Below are 17651 nucleotides of genomic sequence, written 5' to 3' on the forward strand. Positions count from 1 at the left end.
AGCTGACCAAAAACGAGTTACTGGTACAACAAGATATTTTCAACAATGCCTTGGCATCTGACCCGAAGACCTTGTCCTGGGAAATGTCTTTGAATCCTGACACCGAGGAACTATTAACATCACCGTTTGTGCTATTGTCTGTTGTAGTTTGCTCCGTGTTTCCGATGTTTCCTGAAGGAAGGTCCGACTGAGTTCACCCAGAAGGTGGAGAAGCTCACCCGCAGAACCAGCATCGCCGGAACACGTGGGTTTCCGCCAAGCTGGCTTGAGTTCCAGGTACGTCAGGGTGTGTGTCAACGTGGTGTTCCATACCACCGGCGTACTGTACACTTACCAGGAAATCTTAGGAAATTCTATAATTTGAACACAGAACATGTTCATTTTTACTCGCAGTGTACATGTATATGTGGAGGATACATCATGATCTCACGCCTCCAAGATGTCTATGGTCGGAGCACTTACAAATGTCTTTCAAAATCGAAATGTTTGTACCAGGCCGCCAAGAACTCCAAACCTATCCTCCTTCCCATCACCTTCATGAACGGCCAACGTCTCCTCATTGAGGCCGATGCAGCAACAACAGTGCGAGAGCTCGGCAACAACCTCGCGGAGACTCTTGACTTCAAAGACAATGAAGGATTCTCAATCTACGTGTGTCTCCACCAGAAGGTACGTCTATCAGAAAACTCCACAAACACACGTGTAATGTATTTATGGTGTATCAAGGGTAGACAAGCAAATCGAGATGTGGTCATCTCGGGTTTAAATGTGTCGTACAACGTGTTGCCCTTACGGATAGAGTATCGGGTGGTCAGGTTGGATGAATTGGCTGTCTATGCCGTCATACCCTGATGTCTTGGAGTTTTCTTCATAATATTGATCATTCGATTGTCTATAGTAGACCCGATTATTAACAGACCGCCATCATGTAGCTGAAATATTTATGAACAAGGTGTGAGACCAACAAAAAATCCAACATCTTGTTAATCGATTATTTTGCTTACAAGATCACTGCCTCATTCTGTAATGAAGTATTCTTTGTCTCTAGTTGAACTCAATTCAGTCTCTATTGTATTTCAAATCTGTGAACAATCACCTTGTATGACCTAAATTATTTTCTTTATGGAATAACTAACATATCTGTCACGTCAGATTTCTTGTCTTGGCCACGGCCTTCATCGGATCATGGATGCTGTGTCGGAATGTGAACAGCACACCAAGACACTGGGCATGCGCGAGAGTAGCTCCCTCTGGCGGCTGTACTACCGGAAGGAGTACTTCACTCCTTGGCATGACGCTAAGGACGACCCAGCCGCCACCGACATCATCCATCAGCAAGTGATGAGGGGGATCTCACTCGGCGAGTACCAGTGTCAGAAGGTACAAGCATGTTCATGTGTTAATGACGGTGTTCCAGGACATATATAGCTTCTGCAAACATCTGGTTTCATAATTATTTGATAGTGATTAACAAACGGATACTTTTGATGAAATGCGACATGGTCAGTGGTCTACATATTATATTTAGATATTTAATTTAAACATAAAATATCTTTTGTCATTTTTCTCTGTGGTTCTTCTTGCCAGCATTCCTACGATACAAAGCACTACTATTTATATCATAAGATGATTATTATTTATGTCTCTGTAGATGAAACACATTATTATTGCTTTATCATTGATATTATTGATTATTACAATCATGTTGAGCATGTCCCTTTATACAAAATCATTTTATTCATGAACAACCTTAACATATGAATAGTCAATGACTGGTCTGACCTTGATTTCTGAATTTCTGTGAAGGAAACTGTTTACGCTTTCGTAAACCGTATTTCAGATCGTTGGTGTTAATCGGGGAAATATATGTTTCAGGCCTGGAACAAGTGTTGACTGCTAGAGAGTTTGATAATGTTAATTTTTTACACATTAGCGCATACAGTGAATTTGATAATTTATTATGGACATATAGAGAATCTCACCCAGTTGTCTTTTGGTGTCTTTTGGTTTGATATAAAAAGACATTCGGGAAAGAGTGACACCACTGCGCCATAAAGAAGACAAAAAGAGTGCTGCCATTTACTGTTTTAAATTATGCAATGCATACGTTTCCCCCTTTCTTAATGGCATTTACGCAAGCTTTTATGTCGTTAGAACACACCTTGAATAAAAATAACTCGACCTCAAAGAACAAACTTCGAATTGAGGAAAATGAAAGTAGTCCGGAAATATTAACTTATCAGCAAATATCTCAATATTTATCAAAAATGATATCTACTGGAAACCAAAATCAGACAAGCCTCATTTTAATATATCATTAGTCATCTATCGAGGCATTCTCCACCTTAAACCTTCACCCTCTGCAGGAAGAAGTGTTCGTCTTGCTGGGAGCACAGAAATACTATCTTGAACACTCAGAAGTGACGAATCCTAAAGATTTGGATCACCTCTGTCGGAACTGGTTCCCCGAGTCTTGGAAGGCGGACAAAGGGGTTCCTTACTTTGTCCAGAAGGTGGAAGAAGCTATCAAGAACAACTTCGGAAGCAAGAAGCCGCCTCACGCCCAAATCAAGGCGGACATTGTTACGTTCGCCATTGACAAGTGGTCTCTAATGTTCTCTCGCTACTACGACGCCAGCAAGGTGACCGGCCCCGGAGTGAACTCCGTCAACATAGTGGTTGGCCTGAGCGGAAAGGGGATGTATGTGCTGGACAATGGGGACTCGATACGTGTACAGCTGGCGTACAATGAGATGGCCAAGGTGGTCAAACACAGGTGTGTGTGTATAATGGTGGGTGAGTGAGTGAGTGAGTGTGGCTTTAAGTCGCTCTTATGAATGTTCCAGCAATATCACGATGGGGGACATCAGGCACAGGTTTCACAGGTCGTACCCATGTAACTGGGGACAATACTGTAATTGAGTTTTTCGTTAAAAAAATGATTTTTACCGATGAGTTTGAAAATGTCCAGGTTCCTGTCCTTTTGGGAACGACGAAACGCCTTCAGTGTGGGTGGTTGATGTTATGTATTCTTCACGACCCTGTTTCGACGCCTTCCTGTTTCCAGACATTCAGTGAACATCACGACTGTGAGAGATGAGGAATACACGGTAATGTCCAATCACTCTGACGACTTCTGTCTCCTCCTGACGACATTCATAGAAGGACTGCAACTGCGCTCCAAATACGCAATAGTCATCGACAACCAGAAAGGTACATTCTTAGCTCAAAAAGTCATCGACAACTTTTAAGATACATTCTTAGCTCAAATAGAAATCGACAACCACCAACGTACTTTCCTAGCTCAAATTGTCATCATCAATCAGCAAGGTGCAAACCTAGTTCAATTAAATACCCCCATTTTTTGCATGTACTGCTTGACTTGGTATGTGCGCTATGTAAACATCCTGTTTTAAAGTAATCTTTGACAACCATAGAAGGGCAGTTCTAGTTCAAATAACCCTAAACAACCTTTAAGGTATGCTCCCGGCTCAAATCGTCATCGACGACCAGCAAGGTGTATGTCCAGCTCAAAAAGTCATGGAAAACCACGCCCAGCAAGCAATGTGCCCTAGCAGCTCCAACTAACATCATTAAGTGCCCTAACCAACAAGAAGCAGGGTACGAAGCGTATCCCACAGACAGCATCCACACCGCGCTCCTAGTTCAAGGCATGAAGTATTAGCCAACAATAGCTTGTTCCTGAAATTCATCATATCAGCTATGGGATAATAACGTTATGTCTCTTTCGTCTTGTAGAACTGAGAAAGGGAGACCTGATCACGTTGGACAAGGCAGTGCGGGAATATAATAAGTTAGACCCCTTCCGGGGCCTTTGTCGGAGAACGGGCAAGAAGTGTGAGATACCACGTGATCTAGTCTTCGTTCTCAACACTGTGGATGAACCTTCCTCCGAGTTTTTGGTAAGTGTAAATTTTACCGCACATACATACCTAGACATACAGACATATTCACAGTCATGTGATTTTCACGACAATATATCTGTTTGTTTCAGGCAATGCTTTCAGTGCAATTAGAGAAGGATACTCAGGTATTCAAGAACCACGAAGACGGTCGGCCTCATACACTTCAGAAATACTCACGATATCATTTTAGGTGAGAACACAGAACTGTCTGAAAACATCTCATACTCACCTAGCTCCATCTTGCTGAGAGTTTCTGGTAGGAGTCCCCCAGCGTTGTCTGTGGTGGAATGTGGAGGAGTACCATGTATGCCTGAAGGCAATGCTAAACGACATAAGACGGGACAAGCGGTGTATCTATAGAAACGCAATGCACAATATACCTTATGTTCCAAATTGGTGTACAGCTGTATACAAATGCTATTTATGTATCAATGGGAAATGCACTTTTAAATCATTTGTAAACATTTTGTATCAGACGCTATGCCACCTGTCCTACTCCCAATGGCAAGACATGACCTAGTTCCACTTCGTCACTGTTTGTTTCAGACAACCAAACGAGAACGCCGTGACGAAGATGTTCAACAAGACATCTTTAAAACGAGGAAAGGGCAAGAGTGAACTCATGTGGCAGTTCAGTAAGGACCCGATCAAGAAGCCACTTCTGAGAAAGTCCTTGAACCGAGATGACACCCGTCTGATGGCTTGTCGGACCTTCACTGATATCCTTCTACATCCCCCTGCAGAATCATGACTTACTAACTTTCGACGTGCCTCTGGTAGTCTGGTTGACTGTTTGTTATTGACTTTAGCTGAAATCCCATGGATTCGTTGTACACGAATGATGTGCAGTAACATTACTAGTGATGCTAGCGTTAGCTACGCATGTGTGTTCCCTGACCAAATTAAAAATTACATGGGTACACACCATTCATATACGGTAGCTCTTACAGTATTACTACTGTACGTTCCACAACAGACAATGTCCACCTTTGTCTGTGATGTACACTGAAACATTGACACACATATTGTCAATAGAGGCTGACATTATAGACGTACAGGGGACGGCAAGCAGCACTTTCATACAAGGGTCAGCGGGTGAATATGACCTGTGGGCAGCAAGCATCTGACTCGGGTTTATTGTTGTGAAACATAACTCATTGTGACATGAGATTTATCATTAACGTACATCGTCAACTGTCAGTGTCCTTTCTCCACTCATCAAATCAGAATTAACCTATATATATATGTATATATATCCTCATACGTCAGGACCATGAATATACCTAAACAATCTGATAATCCTTTTGGATGATATTCAAAGCTTCATGGATTATCTTATACTTTATCTAGATAAAAGCATATTTGAAAACATAATATTATTTGTACATAAACATTTGAGAAACAACATAATTGTTCTTTTTAATAATGATATATCTATCCCCATGTCTAGTTAACTGAGATATTATGGTTTGATTTCATTACATTCATTCCACGAAACAACTTGGTATTTGTGTTGACCTTAACTTGCCCACCAATCCAGCAGTTCATGGGTGACGCACATCTGAAGGACAGCGTAACGGACATAGAGCTGGCCAATCGCTGGATCGTGGAGCCAGCCAGTAGAAGTGTGAGTAGAACACAGTAACGATGTTATCACTGGTCACTATGTTACCACTTGTCGCTATGTACCACTGGTCACTATGTTACCTCTTGTCGTTATGTTACCACTTGCCATTATGTTATCACTGGTCACATTGTTATCACTATATTATCACTGGTCACTATGTTACCATTTGTCACTATGTTACCGCTGGTCACTATGTTACCTCTTGTCGTTATGTTACGACTGCTGTTGTGTTATCACTGGTCACTATGCTGCAACTAGTCACTATGTTACCACTTGTCGCTATGGTACTACTGGTCACTATGTTACCACTTGTCGCTATGGTACTACTGGTCACTATGTTACCACTTGTCGCTATGGTACTACTGGTCACTATGTTACCACTTGTCGCTATGGTACTACTGGTCACTATGTTACCACTTGTCGCTATGGTACTACTGGTCACTATGTTACCACTTGTCGCTATGGTACTACTGGTCACTATGTTACCACTTGTCGCTATGGTACTACTGGTCACTATGTTACCACTTGTCGCTATGGTACTACTGGTCACTATGTTACCACTTGTCGCTATGGTACTACTGGTCACTATGTTACCACTAGTCGCTATGGTACTACTGGTCACTATGTTACCACTTGTTGCTATGGTACTACTGCTCACTATGTTACCACTTGTCGCTATGGTACTACTGGTCACTATGTTACCACTAGTCGCTATGGTACTACTGGTCACTATGTTACCACTTGTCGCTATGGTACTACTGGTCACTATGTTACCACTTGTCGCTATGGTACTACTGGTCACTATGTTACCACTTGTCGCTATGGTACTACTGGTCACTATGTTGCCACTTGTCGCTATGGTACTACTGGTCACTATGTTACCACTTGTCGCTATGGTACTACTGGTCACTATGTTACCACTAGTCGCTATGGTACTACTGGTCACTATGTTACCACTTGTCGCTATGGTACTACTGGTCACTATGTTACCACTTGTCGCTATGGTACTACTGGTCACTATGTTACCACTAGTCGCTATGGTACTACTGGTCACTATGTTACCACTAGTCGCTATGCTATTATGACAAGATTTCCAGCTGTGCCCGATGACAAATGTCAACAGGAGGTAACCTTAACAGTTGTACGCCGAATTTCAAAATGTACATATGTTAACATTTGTCACAAATTCTGTCCAAATTACCAACTGGAACCAAATATGACCAAACAGTAGTGACATATCGCTTCATTGTGATAATATTACCAAATACTACCAAGTTACCAGAGCTTTCAGTTTTACCTATTATTACCATGGTAAAGTTTGTGACCATATTATCCTTTCTCACCATGTTTTAGTTTATCACAAAGAACTTACAATGACGGAATTATGTTTGCCACTTCTGACAGATTACACCGAACACACTTGCATAATACATTCCAAAATGGAGCCATAGGTCACAAAGAGATTCAGTCCAATGTCTAGGCCCTTTGACCGGTGAATCAAATTCCACAAACGGAATATTTGAGATTACTGTCAACCGCGTACTTGTGGAATGTATTATATATTTCTATTGGTATTTTTGCAGAGGTATTTACGCGATGAAGTCTTCTGTCAAGTTATCAAACAACTGACCAACAACTCAAACAAGTGAGAACAATAATCTGCAACGTAGCAATAGAGAACTGTAACACACGTGTTTAGATAACTTAGATAACTTCCATCCATCGGTCCATCCATCAATCCATCCATCCATCTTGTTTGTTATCAGCATTCTCTGCACCAATCACTCATTGTAAAAGTAACCGGAGATGGAACACCCTTAAAAGATTCGGTATGTATTGTAGATGTTCAGTCGTCAAATAGACTTACCTACATCAATATTCCATGTTGGTCACGTGATGGCCTTGAGACGCCATGTTGCTGTATGTGCAGGTCAAGCGAGGAACGCGGATGGCTGTTGATGCTGATGCTGGCTACGACGGCCATCCCAGGGGACGGGTTGTATGACGAGGCACAGAAGTTTGTACGGTCAAGCCCTCTTCCTATCGCCAAGCTGTGTAGTGAGAGATTGGAGAGAGCGAAGAAGTAAGTGTCGTTAATGTGTTCCCTACCCTATGCAATTATATTCCACGCCCAGTCTGCAGAAACAGTGTACTTTAGTCCTTGTGCGTATTTTCATTCTTTTGGAAAAAGTTTCCAGCTCTCCCAAATAAAGGGTTTCAACACAAAAGTGCGGTTTGTTTGTTCGATTTATTCTATGATCGCACTCAGCAGCGACCTGTGAATAATCGAGTCTGCTCCAGACTGATGATCGATATTGTGAGCATCGGTCCATGATGCCTGTGAGTCTTACACCATAGCTCAATGATATTTCACGATACAGACTTGCACGTCAACGTGAACAGGTACCAATAAGCAAAATATACAAAACTGTGTAAATCATATGTTACTGAGCATACTAGGAAGTAAGTAATATACAATAATAGATATGAAAGGGCTTTACAACTTATCGTACGTACTCACCCACCAACAACTTTGTAGCCACGGATGTCGACTGTGGCCGCCCCATCCGGCTGAGCATGACATGTTGTCAAGAAAGCTGTCCACTGTCCGAGTGAAGGTGTACATCCCAGACAACACCTGTCAGGTAAGTTTGACCACTGGTCAGTTTAGCATTTAAATGTCAGATAGACCGGAGGCGTTTCTGAACCGCATTCCAGGGAAGAAATCACGACGTTTCACACGTTTCACACGTTTCACATGTTTCACTGTGGTCAAATCCTCGTCCAAAGGGATGGTAATAACACACCTGCACGATCAGGACGAATACGGGAATCATTTGACTGAAAATGGGTACCCGGTGGGATATGTCATGTAACTACTAACCTTCGTGCGCCTCACAGACATCTTGGGTTATGCGGGATAATAGCAATCAGATTGTTTGAGCGCTTCCAGCACGTATTGTGCATGAAGAAATGCGCATGATCAGTGGACTATTATTACCAGTGTTAACGTTATCATCTTCTCGGCGAAGAGAATCGTTTGAGGATACTTGGCATCTCAGTAATTAACGTTTAGCTTGATCCCATCATATCACATAAATGACGCCACCTTTGTAACAGTTACGTAAACCTCATCCATTGTTGTGTCTGTCTGAAGAATCTGCTACTGTGACATTAGTGTCTTCGGCAAAACACTAAGCTGTAGGGTAGGCTTATGGTTAAAGCGTTCGCTCGTCCCACAGAAGGCCAAGGTTCGATTCCCCACATGGGTACAAAACGTGAAGCCCATTTTGGGTGTCCTCTGTTGTGATATTGCTGGAATATTGCTAAAAGTGGCGTAAAGCCAACTGACTATCCCACTCACTCACTCACTCAAGCATTCGCTGTGGCAAGTGTCAGACGTGAATAAAGCACTCAGAACCCGTATGAAGGCATCATAATTTATAACCCCACCAGACTATGTTTCGTCTTGCCTTAGGTATCGATCATTTACGATGTAAATCTCTATTCTCTCGTTACGTCATAACTCCAGAGCTCTTACTTTCCTTCCAGAGAGAGTCAAATATAGGTTTTAACCGAATATGACGTTTCTTTAAGACTATCGATGTGACGTCAGTAACGAGAATCATCGACATAAAGCGAGAGGTGTGTACGAGACTTGGTCTGAAGACTTGGGAGGAATACAGCCTGTTCATGAGCTTCCAGGACAGCGGTTAGTAAAGGGACTCTTCAGTGGATATAACCAATACATAGCTGATAAGAGTCTATATGTTGAGAGGAGAGAGCAATGGTCTCATGATTTTGCACCACCGACCCAACATTCGTTCCTGCAGCAGCAAGAACTCTCCTGCTACTGAATAATGATAATCTTCATTCTGATGTTAATAAAATTATTATCTAGATTTATGTTGAAATTATTCTTTGAAAGAAACATTTTAATTAAATCCATGTTTGTTGTTCTGGTTTCAGTGCATTCTTTACAAGCGAACGAGTATTACTTTGACGCCCTGTCGCACGCCGAAATGTACTGGGTGTCCCAGAAAGCCGCTATAAGGGCAAGACGTAAGTAAGAGGTGTAAGGAGTCAAGGATACGGCTGGGGTATATCTTCTACGGCTGCCATGATTTTAATTGATTCCTTGATACGTTTAATCTTTTTCATTGCTTTGTGAGCTATTAGTGTATGGGGTGCTTTGTTTACTGTGTCAATGGCATTTTACACCATAAAGTGGACAGTTTTATGTCGTTAATGCACATGGTTCATTTGTGATTGTAATGGCAGTCCACGTGTTGTAGTGTCGGGGCCGTTGACCCCGGTCCTGGTGATGTTGAAGAAGGTGTGGGTCAACATAAATCCTGGACACGACACAGTGGCAGATGTATCCTTTCATTTCCCGCAGGTATGTGCCTTTTCACTTCCCACAGGTATGTGTCCTTTCACTTCCCACAGGTATGTGTCCTTTCACTTCCCACAGGTATGCGTCCTTTCACTTTGCGTTTGCAACTCCCGGAAACGTGTCATTTGTAAGAAATATCATATGCATTAATACCATTTAGATCCACTCCATGACTAAATGTAGTGAACCAAACCACTTCCTGTTGCAGGAGCTTCCAAACTTCATCCGTGGGTACCACCAGACAAGCGATGACGTCACGGCCCGACTGGCCTCCCTCGTGTACAGGGCCAAGTACGGCAATGAAGCCAAACCGCTCAAAGAAAACTTCAGGTACCAGCCACCGGGCCCATCTCCAAAACATTTACTGTAATATACTTTCTGAGGTTCACCTTGTTCAGATGTCGATGCAAATGTTTTTTGTCAATTGGTGACTTAGCTAGCTTGCTATTAAATGTGTTCTTAAGAACACTTTCATTTTTATGATGACGTCACTATTTCAGTGACGTCAGCAAGACTATTGCACCTAAGAAGTTGTTGCAGACGCAGTCCCCGGAATTCTGGTCTAAGGTAGGCTATGGTCATATATAGGTAAAATATAAAGACAGATCACACCGCTACATTCTGATTCCTATGAACCTGGTGTCACGTCACTCCGAAGGCCTGGGTTCGATTCTCAACATATTCTGGCGCTCAATTATGGCGTTCCCAGGCGTGATGTAGCTTGGGAATTGGTGAAAGCGGAAAAACTCCCAACTCATTAACGAGCATATCAACATAATGCGTGACTGTCAGAATGTCATTTTTGCACTGCCGCTGTAACAGGTCATGCAAGAGATCTGCGCTCATCTTACCTTACATCATGCAAACGTAACCTCCGTTAGGAGGATTATACGTAATATCAATTTTCGTGTTGGCTGTATGCATTATAACAGGAGCGAGTTAGTAAGTTATCATTTAAATTCACATCGGCAGTACTTCAGCCACATCGTGACTACCCTCCTGCGTGAAGCTGGCACACTGTGGCATAACGCAGACACTGACAGTGATTATATCAGGTCTTAAACTCACTCACTCATTCACTTGCCGCCTCTTCGCAGACAATTACCACTTACTACGAGGAGGGCAAGGATCTCAGCCAGGATCAAGCCAAGGTTTCATTCCTCAAGGTCATTAGTCAGCACACGACGTACGGATCCATATTCTTTGAAGTCAAGGTAAAGATGAAGCAGCGATGAAAGAAACTGGATGTAGATATTATTGCGTGAACGTACCGCCTCTTTACGAAATTAGACTTGTAATATTAAGTCTATTGTGAGGATACTAGTTTTACAACCGACACAAGAGTCATGGACCTTGATACATTATCAATGCTGAACGCTGTATAAACATTGCAGTTTGATGACCAGGGACAATGGTAATCGTTAACGAAACAGGCTAGCTATTCTTGAAAAGTTCGTAGCACTACGAACGACTTTAGCCCATTCCCAACACACTGGATACGACCAAAGTTAAGAATTCTTAATGTTACAAACGTAATATCCGAAACTGTCCTGCCTCTAACAAAACACCAGACCAGCTATTCTTTGATCGTAGCCAATGTGTTGAGAAGGGGCTTAAGAGGTCCCTAGGGCTACGGACGTTTCGAGAATAACTAGCCTCAGGTTTTGTTGAAAGCAAGATAATTCATGAGACCGTTGAAGTATTGTCAATATTAGTAGAGTCTATTTCCTGGATAGAACATAACCGTGTGGCACACTTGGTTCCTGTTGCAGCAACGAACTCAGAAAGACCTTCCCAAGAACCTGCTGGTGGCCATTAACATGACAGGCCTTCATCTCATTGACTCTAGTTCCAGGGTGAGTCTTTAACAACTTCGTGTTCCTGTCAGGGTACAGGGTAGGATGTGATTGCATGTTGTTTTAGAGTGTCTCGCTTCTGCTTTTTACTAAGTGAATCATGGCCAGACACACCAGTGTTCGGAACCACACTCCGCCGCAGACCTTCGGGTCTAGTTTATACTGAGACTATTGGCCTATTGTACCCATTTGAGGAATCGAGGACGGATCTTCAGCGTCACGAGCAGATGCTTAAACCATCAGCCTTCCCCGTCGTCCTTGTAGAGCTTAGGTGAGATAAGGCGGTAAAAGTTTAAGGGACATTTCTGAGAAAATGTGTTGAATGGACTGTTCGTATGGATCCCTTAATGATTGGTATCCCAGGGAGGGTAACAACAACTGACATCTTAACGGATTTCTGGAACTGTGGACTGAACCACTCCCGTTCCGTTCTGTAGACAGACGCTCTGCCTGCTCTGCCTGCTCTGCCTGCTCTGCCTGCTCTGCCTGCTCTGCCTGCTAGACACCTATGTGCTGAAGAACTCGTTTGTTACTGACGGTCATTGAAAGTCAGATCGCAGAATTCCAACTGGAATATTATCATCATTATTGCTCTGTTTCTACTGGGGTCCTTTCTATTTCAGAAACTATTGAGGACACTGGAGTTTTCACAGATTCCCAACTGGGCGTTCGATGAAGACTCAATCACATTGATGCTGATTGATGGGACGAACACAACAAAGATGTTGCTGGAAACAAGCGTGGTATATATTTGACGTTTTACGTACGGACTCTCCCCGTTGAGCTGCAAATTAATTATTTCTTTTTGCAAATCGGGTAAACGTGACGCTGATTTTTCACGTTTGATTTATATACAGACTTGATATGCTACACATTGAAAGGCCGTTTTTCGAACTTGAAAACAGACCTCCGCTTTCATTTATGTAATAGGACATGTTCCTAATCGATAACGAGGACATTATTTGATTTGATTTACGAGAGGGTCACTGCCATGGTTACGAATGAGTATAGTTTTACACCGCATTCAACGATATCTCTATAATGTATTGTGGCACTTAGGATCTCAAAAGCATGCGGTTTCCCTCGTTAGTTCGTATTGCACACTAAAATATTCAGAAAGTTTACAAGACGGAAAGCCAGCTCGCTGTATCCTTCATTTCGGTATAAACGTGGTTTACCCTATAGCTTTATTGATTGACAAACTGTTGACTTCGAGTCAGACGTGGTCATTGTGGACGTGCGTGTTTCAGGGTCACAATATGGACGACATTCTCATGGCTTACATCAGCTGGGTGATGAACACACAGATGAGGAGGAAGCACGGCTTTGCTGGATCCCCAACTGGCGAAAGTAGTTGTTAAAGTCGTCCACAGCTCCTTGTAGCTGTTAGAGTCGTCCAGCCGGTTGATCTGACTTTAAAGTGCTTCCTGACAACCACGTGTATATGGCCCTCTTAGTGGCTTGCAAGTACGTTAGAAGGGCGATGTCCACCCACGTGAGCAGGATTCCCAGTGGTGGATACAATACATACATCGTCCGATTGAACGTTTTGTTACATCGTGAAGCAAATACTCATTTATCCACAGACTCAAGGTTCATATGTTAACTGCTGCGTCACATGCATTAGTGTAAAACACACATGCATGTCTGACTTGAACCCTATAGCCAGCTGGATCAACGCATTCGTCTCCACACGCCGCTTCCCGTAATCCCCCAAAAGAGAACACGAGTTAATCACGAATGGGACCAACCCTATTAGTTCCAGTACAGATACGCGCAATAGACAATGCACGCTTGTTATGCACATACCAATTCACAATAACATGTTATTCTCATTGTGTAAGTACAATTATCAGTTTATTGTCGTAGCTGTGCATCCGTTTAAAAGGGTACCATTTAAAGCTAACTCCGGTATACCTTGTATCCTGTATATATCTATTCTAATTATATTACGAAAAAGTGTATTCGACACCTGCCGGTAACATAAAGTCGGTGTCGACGATTACTCGGTTATGCCGACTCACTGTTTAACCTGTAACTGTGGTAGACTAAGTTATGTTTTAGTGATAACTTCATCTGTACGGTACATAATATGAAGATCATTCACAATGTTTATTTATGTGGCCAGTATGCTAAGCTATATAATCTACTATTTAATGATAAAAAACAGCAACAGGTTGCTAAACTAGTTTTATACACTATCCACATATGCTTGTATCTGATATGCTCAAACCATTCTGTTGTTCAGCTTGTTAATGCCCTATCTACCAACAGTACATCATGACAGGGGCCGGTCAGTCATTTTGATGGGGACATTCGAAGGAGCATAATGGAAGTTAAACCGAACACGTTTCCGGAAGTTTCATGAAATAATGGCATTTAATGATGAAATAGTGCTTATATTTTTACTTTTCATGGATCATTAAGAGTATTGGAAAATATTACAAGAACATGATCTGAACACTTGAAAAGCGTTTGTAGATAGTCTCTATTTCAGTGCGTTATGCAAGCCAACTCTGTTCCATCCCCACCCCATCGCATCCCCATTACATCCCTTCCCACTTCAATCTATCCCATCCTAACGCACCGTATGATCTGCAGAGTACGCGATGTTATCTGACTCACGCTTCTGTTACTGTCTGACTTGAACACTGCATTTATTTATCATATGTATGGTTATCATAGGAGGCCGACCTATGCCCTTGGTACATTGGGACTGAAGACATAGTTAGCATCTGAGACGTAGGATCCAGTGTAGAGTGTAGACCAATGATATACCGTGGATCTGAGGCAAAAGACCTCGGATAATAGCGGAACCTAATAAGGGCTAGAGGTATTGCCCCTTGGTCATATTTGCGGTCCTAAGGCCTTGGATATTGGTAGGACGTGAGACAGAGGACCTAGGTATTGATAGACCGTTTTTGTGTATTTGGGCCTAAGATTGTAGAATATAGGCAGACTCTCCGATATAGCAGCGAAGACTGAGAACCTTCGACATAACTAGGACCTAGTATGTAGACAGGATCAGGGGCGCCTTTCACAAGGCAACCTTTACTGCGGTTAACCTTAACTCCCATTCTTTAACATTGCACTGAGTTTACCTTAGTCTAAGGCAACCTTTGTGCGGTGTTCAAGAACAGGAGTTAAGTGTAATCTTAGTAAAGGTTGTTTTGTGAAAGGAGCCCCAGGTAAGACATGGCACAGACGTAAGAAAGTCATGACATCAATATTCAGCCATAAATATACAGTATCCCTTGTTTAGTCCCATATGAATAGAATCCGTATGTACATGTAACACAGCTGACCAGGTATACCAACCATCTCAGCTTTACTGTCACGTACGTGACATTTGTACAGCTTATTTGTACATTCGTGTATTGTTCTCACTTGTCTAAGACGCTTTGCTCTCCGCCAACATTGGACGCAGCCATCTGTTACGTCATGTTTGATAACACTGAACTACTACAGTATTTACTCAGAAATATTATAGTAAAATTAATTAGAATTTAGTTGTACTGCCCAGTGTCATGGTTTCACCTTGACTATAAAGCCTCACACCGTTGTGTCGAAGTTAAAGTAGTTAAAGGGCCAAGCTTGTACGACAATGCAGTCGTAATTTATATGTTACAGACGCAGATATTTAACGTATTTCCTACGTGCTTTTGTCGTTTTTTTGTATTGTATACACGTGTAATCAACCAATGTTACACTGTTACAGAGTACAGCTCTCAAGATTCCTAAATTCGGTGTATAGTAGATAAAGGAGTTAAATTTCTCGAAGCTGTTTTACTTTAGGAAGGCCTTAATAGGTCATATATAAGCAGTGAATGCTGAACATAATTTGTCTGGGGAAGATTCGTCTTGCAGAAGTGTATAAGGAAGTTAAAGATGATACTCGTCGTTTACAAACTTTGTATCACCCATTTTGTTTTTGTACATGGATACATCTATCTGTCTCATTACTTAACTCATGTAAGCTACAGCGGAAGTGTGCAATAGTGTACCTGAATTTTGGTCGTGAATCGTCACAAAATGAATTCATTCCTGAGAAATGAAGCATTGTAGAACTAATGCAGCTATCCACGGCGATTCGGAAATCGTCTGATCGTGAGAACGTGTGTCTTGCCATGTTGATCTTCGAGCAAACGTGAATAATGCTTCAGTTGAACCTTAAATAATTGCAGTCAACCGATTGTGAAAATGTAATTGGTTTACTAATACATTTTGTTCAAACGTCAATGGAGTATTAACTAAAACACATTGAAATTATGATAACTGATGTATAAAAATATCAGTTTATTCGTTTTTGAAATGCATTTAATCCCATTCATAAGACACATTATTTACAGTTTTACCATCCACATGAATTCAGTCTATACAAATCTAAATAAATTGGTCGTGAATCGTAATTGAAGCAATTGAACACCATTCGTTGCATGTGTCACTATTCGGAACTAGTAGCGTTGACTTTGTAATGTATACAAATAATGTTCACACAAACAGGAGTTTGTAAACAAAACTTAAACCACCAGGGACAGTTAACTTCACGGTGTAGGTACAATCATATATCAAATATTGATATGGCAGTCAAGTTGTCTTATGCATGAAACAATGTGTACAATGTCCCCCAATACGATAGAATGTTTACTGTTTTTCGCCCGACCTTCACCTTCAAGCAAATACGTACAGCAATGCATCACTACCAGTGACCCACTTTCTCTTGTAGTGTGTTCACTGATAGGAGAAGTCAAGAGATTTGAATAGACTTTTGTTGATCCTAGGGTCGTATCTCTACGTGAGTGTCTTGTTAGCAATCTGATATAGTGTGACAACTTGTGTATTCCTATTTGTGTTTGTTTTAGATTGTACACAAGGGAAACATTCAGAAATACATCCGAATGTTGTCCATTTTGTGTGTTAAGGAATCACACGGAACTGAATTTACCAACCTCTGGACCGTATGGTGTCCATAGTTTCGTGCGATAATCATCCTTTTATAGTTTCTAAATTAAATCGAAGAACTCTAGAAATTATAACAAAATGGTACATAGCGCGATATGTAATTTGTACACCCGGTGTATATTGCCATCATTTCTTTTGGAACATATTGGCGACATACCATTTCGGGTAATGGTGAAACATCATTTCTCAACCATTACGCAAGGAGAGTCGGTGTCTTTCTAATCATCAGGGTGGTGAATAGTTGCTTAGAAAACAGTACGTCAATAGCATCCCCGATGTTGAGTGAGACAAGGCTCAACACTTGGTTCAAGAGACTGCGGCTCATCAGGAAGGACCACTTCCTGGACAGTTGAAAACTTTGAGGCTGTATGTGTCACAGATGTATTGTCTTTTTATGCAATGTTATGGCTGAAGAAGGGGTTACAGAAAGCTATGGCGAAGCATCTATAGAGTGATTATTTCATAAATATCATGGATGTAATTCGGAGCATACCTTAACAATATAATATGAACTGCAATCACTAAACTGGGCTTTTAGCTAGATCGATTTGAAACGGAATCTGTGTTGTTATCGATGTAAAATAAACACCATGGATGTAAGTTGGAGCATACCTTTACAATATGATATGAACTGCAATCACTATACTGGGATTTTAGCTAGATTGATCTGAAACGGAATCTGTGTTGTTATCGATGTAAAATAAACACCATGGATGTAAGTTGGAGCATACCTTTACAATATGATATGAACTGCAATCACTATACTGGGATTTTAGCTAGATTGATTTGAAACGGAATCTGTGTTGCTGTCGATGTAAAATAAACACCATGGATGTACGTTGGAGCATACCTTTACAATATGATATGAACTGCAATCACTATAC

General features: G+C 41.6%; 1 protein-coding gene across 4 annotated transcripts in view; it reads left to right on the forward strand.

The window, feature by feature from the left end:
- LOC137281221 (myosin-VIIa-like) overlaps nucleotides 1-16378 on the forward strand; it is a 45336-nt gene extending 28958 nt beyond the window's left edge. For all 4 annotated transcript variants that reach the window (XM_067812346.1, XM_067812347.1, XM_067812348.1 and 1 more), the window contains 21 exons: nucleotides 148-276; nucleotides 496-669; nucleotides 1153-1380; nucleotides 2367-2776; nucleotides 3068-3213; nucleotides 3760-3923; nucleotides 4016-4116; nucleotides 4473-4645; nucleotides 5459-5553; nucleotides 7137-7198; nucleotides 7484-7636; nucleotides 8093-8198; nucleotides 9151-9265; nucleotides 9523-9615; nucleotides 9849-9952; nucleotides 10158-10279; nucleotides 10450-10516; nucleotides 11047-11163; nucleotides 11722-11805; nucleotides 12429-12548; nucleotides 13056-16378. In XM_067812346.1, the coding sequence (XP_067668447.1) occupies nucleotides 148-276; nucleotides 496-669; nucleotides 1153-1380; nucleotides 2367-2776; nucleotides 3068-3213; nucleotides 3760-3923; nucleotides 4016-4116; nucleotides 4473-4645; nucleotides 5459-5553; nucleotides 7137-7198; nucleotides 7484-7636; nucleotides 8093-8198; nucleotides 9151-9265; nucleotides 9523-9615; nucleotides 9849-9952; nucleotides 10158-10279; nucleotides 10450-10516; nucleotides 11047-11163; nucleotides 11722-11805; nucleotides 12429-12548; nucleotides 13056-13166 (2874 nt within the window). In that variant the 3' untranslated portion in view covers nucleotides 13167-16378. The remainder of the gene's footprint in view (nucleotides 1-147; nucleotides 277-495; nucleotides 670-1152; nucleotides 1381-2366; nucleotides 2777-3067; nucleotides 3214-3759; nucleotides 3924-4015; nucleotides 4117-4472; nucleotides 4646-5458; nucleotides 5554-7136; nucleotides 7199-7483; nucleotides 7637-8092; nucleotides 8199-9150; nucleotides 9266-9522; nucleotides 9616-9848; nucleotides 9953-10157; nucleotides 10280-10449; nucleotides 10517-11046; nucleotides 11164-11721; nucleotides 11806-12428; nucleotides 12549-13055) is intronic.
- Nucleotides 16379-17651: the final 1273 nt, after the last annotated feature.

The sequence above is a fragment of the Haliotis asinina genome, chromosome 4, assembly GCF_037392515.1.
Source record: "Haliotis asinina isolate JCU_RB_2024 chromosome 4, JCU_Hal_asi_v2, whole genome shotgun sequence".
Lineage (NCBI taxonomy): Eukaryota > Metazoa > Mollusca > Gastropoda > Lepetellida > Haliotidae > Haliotis > Haliotis asinina.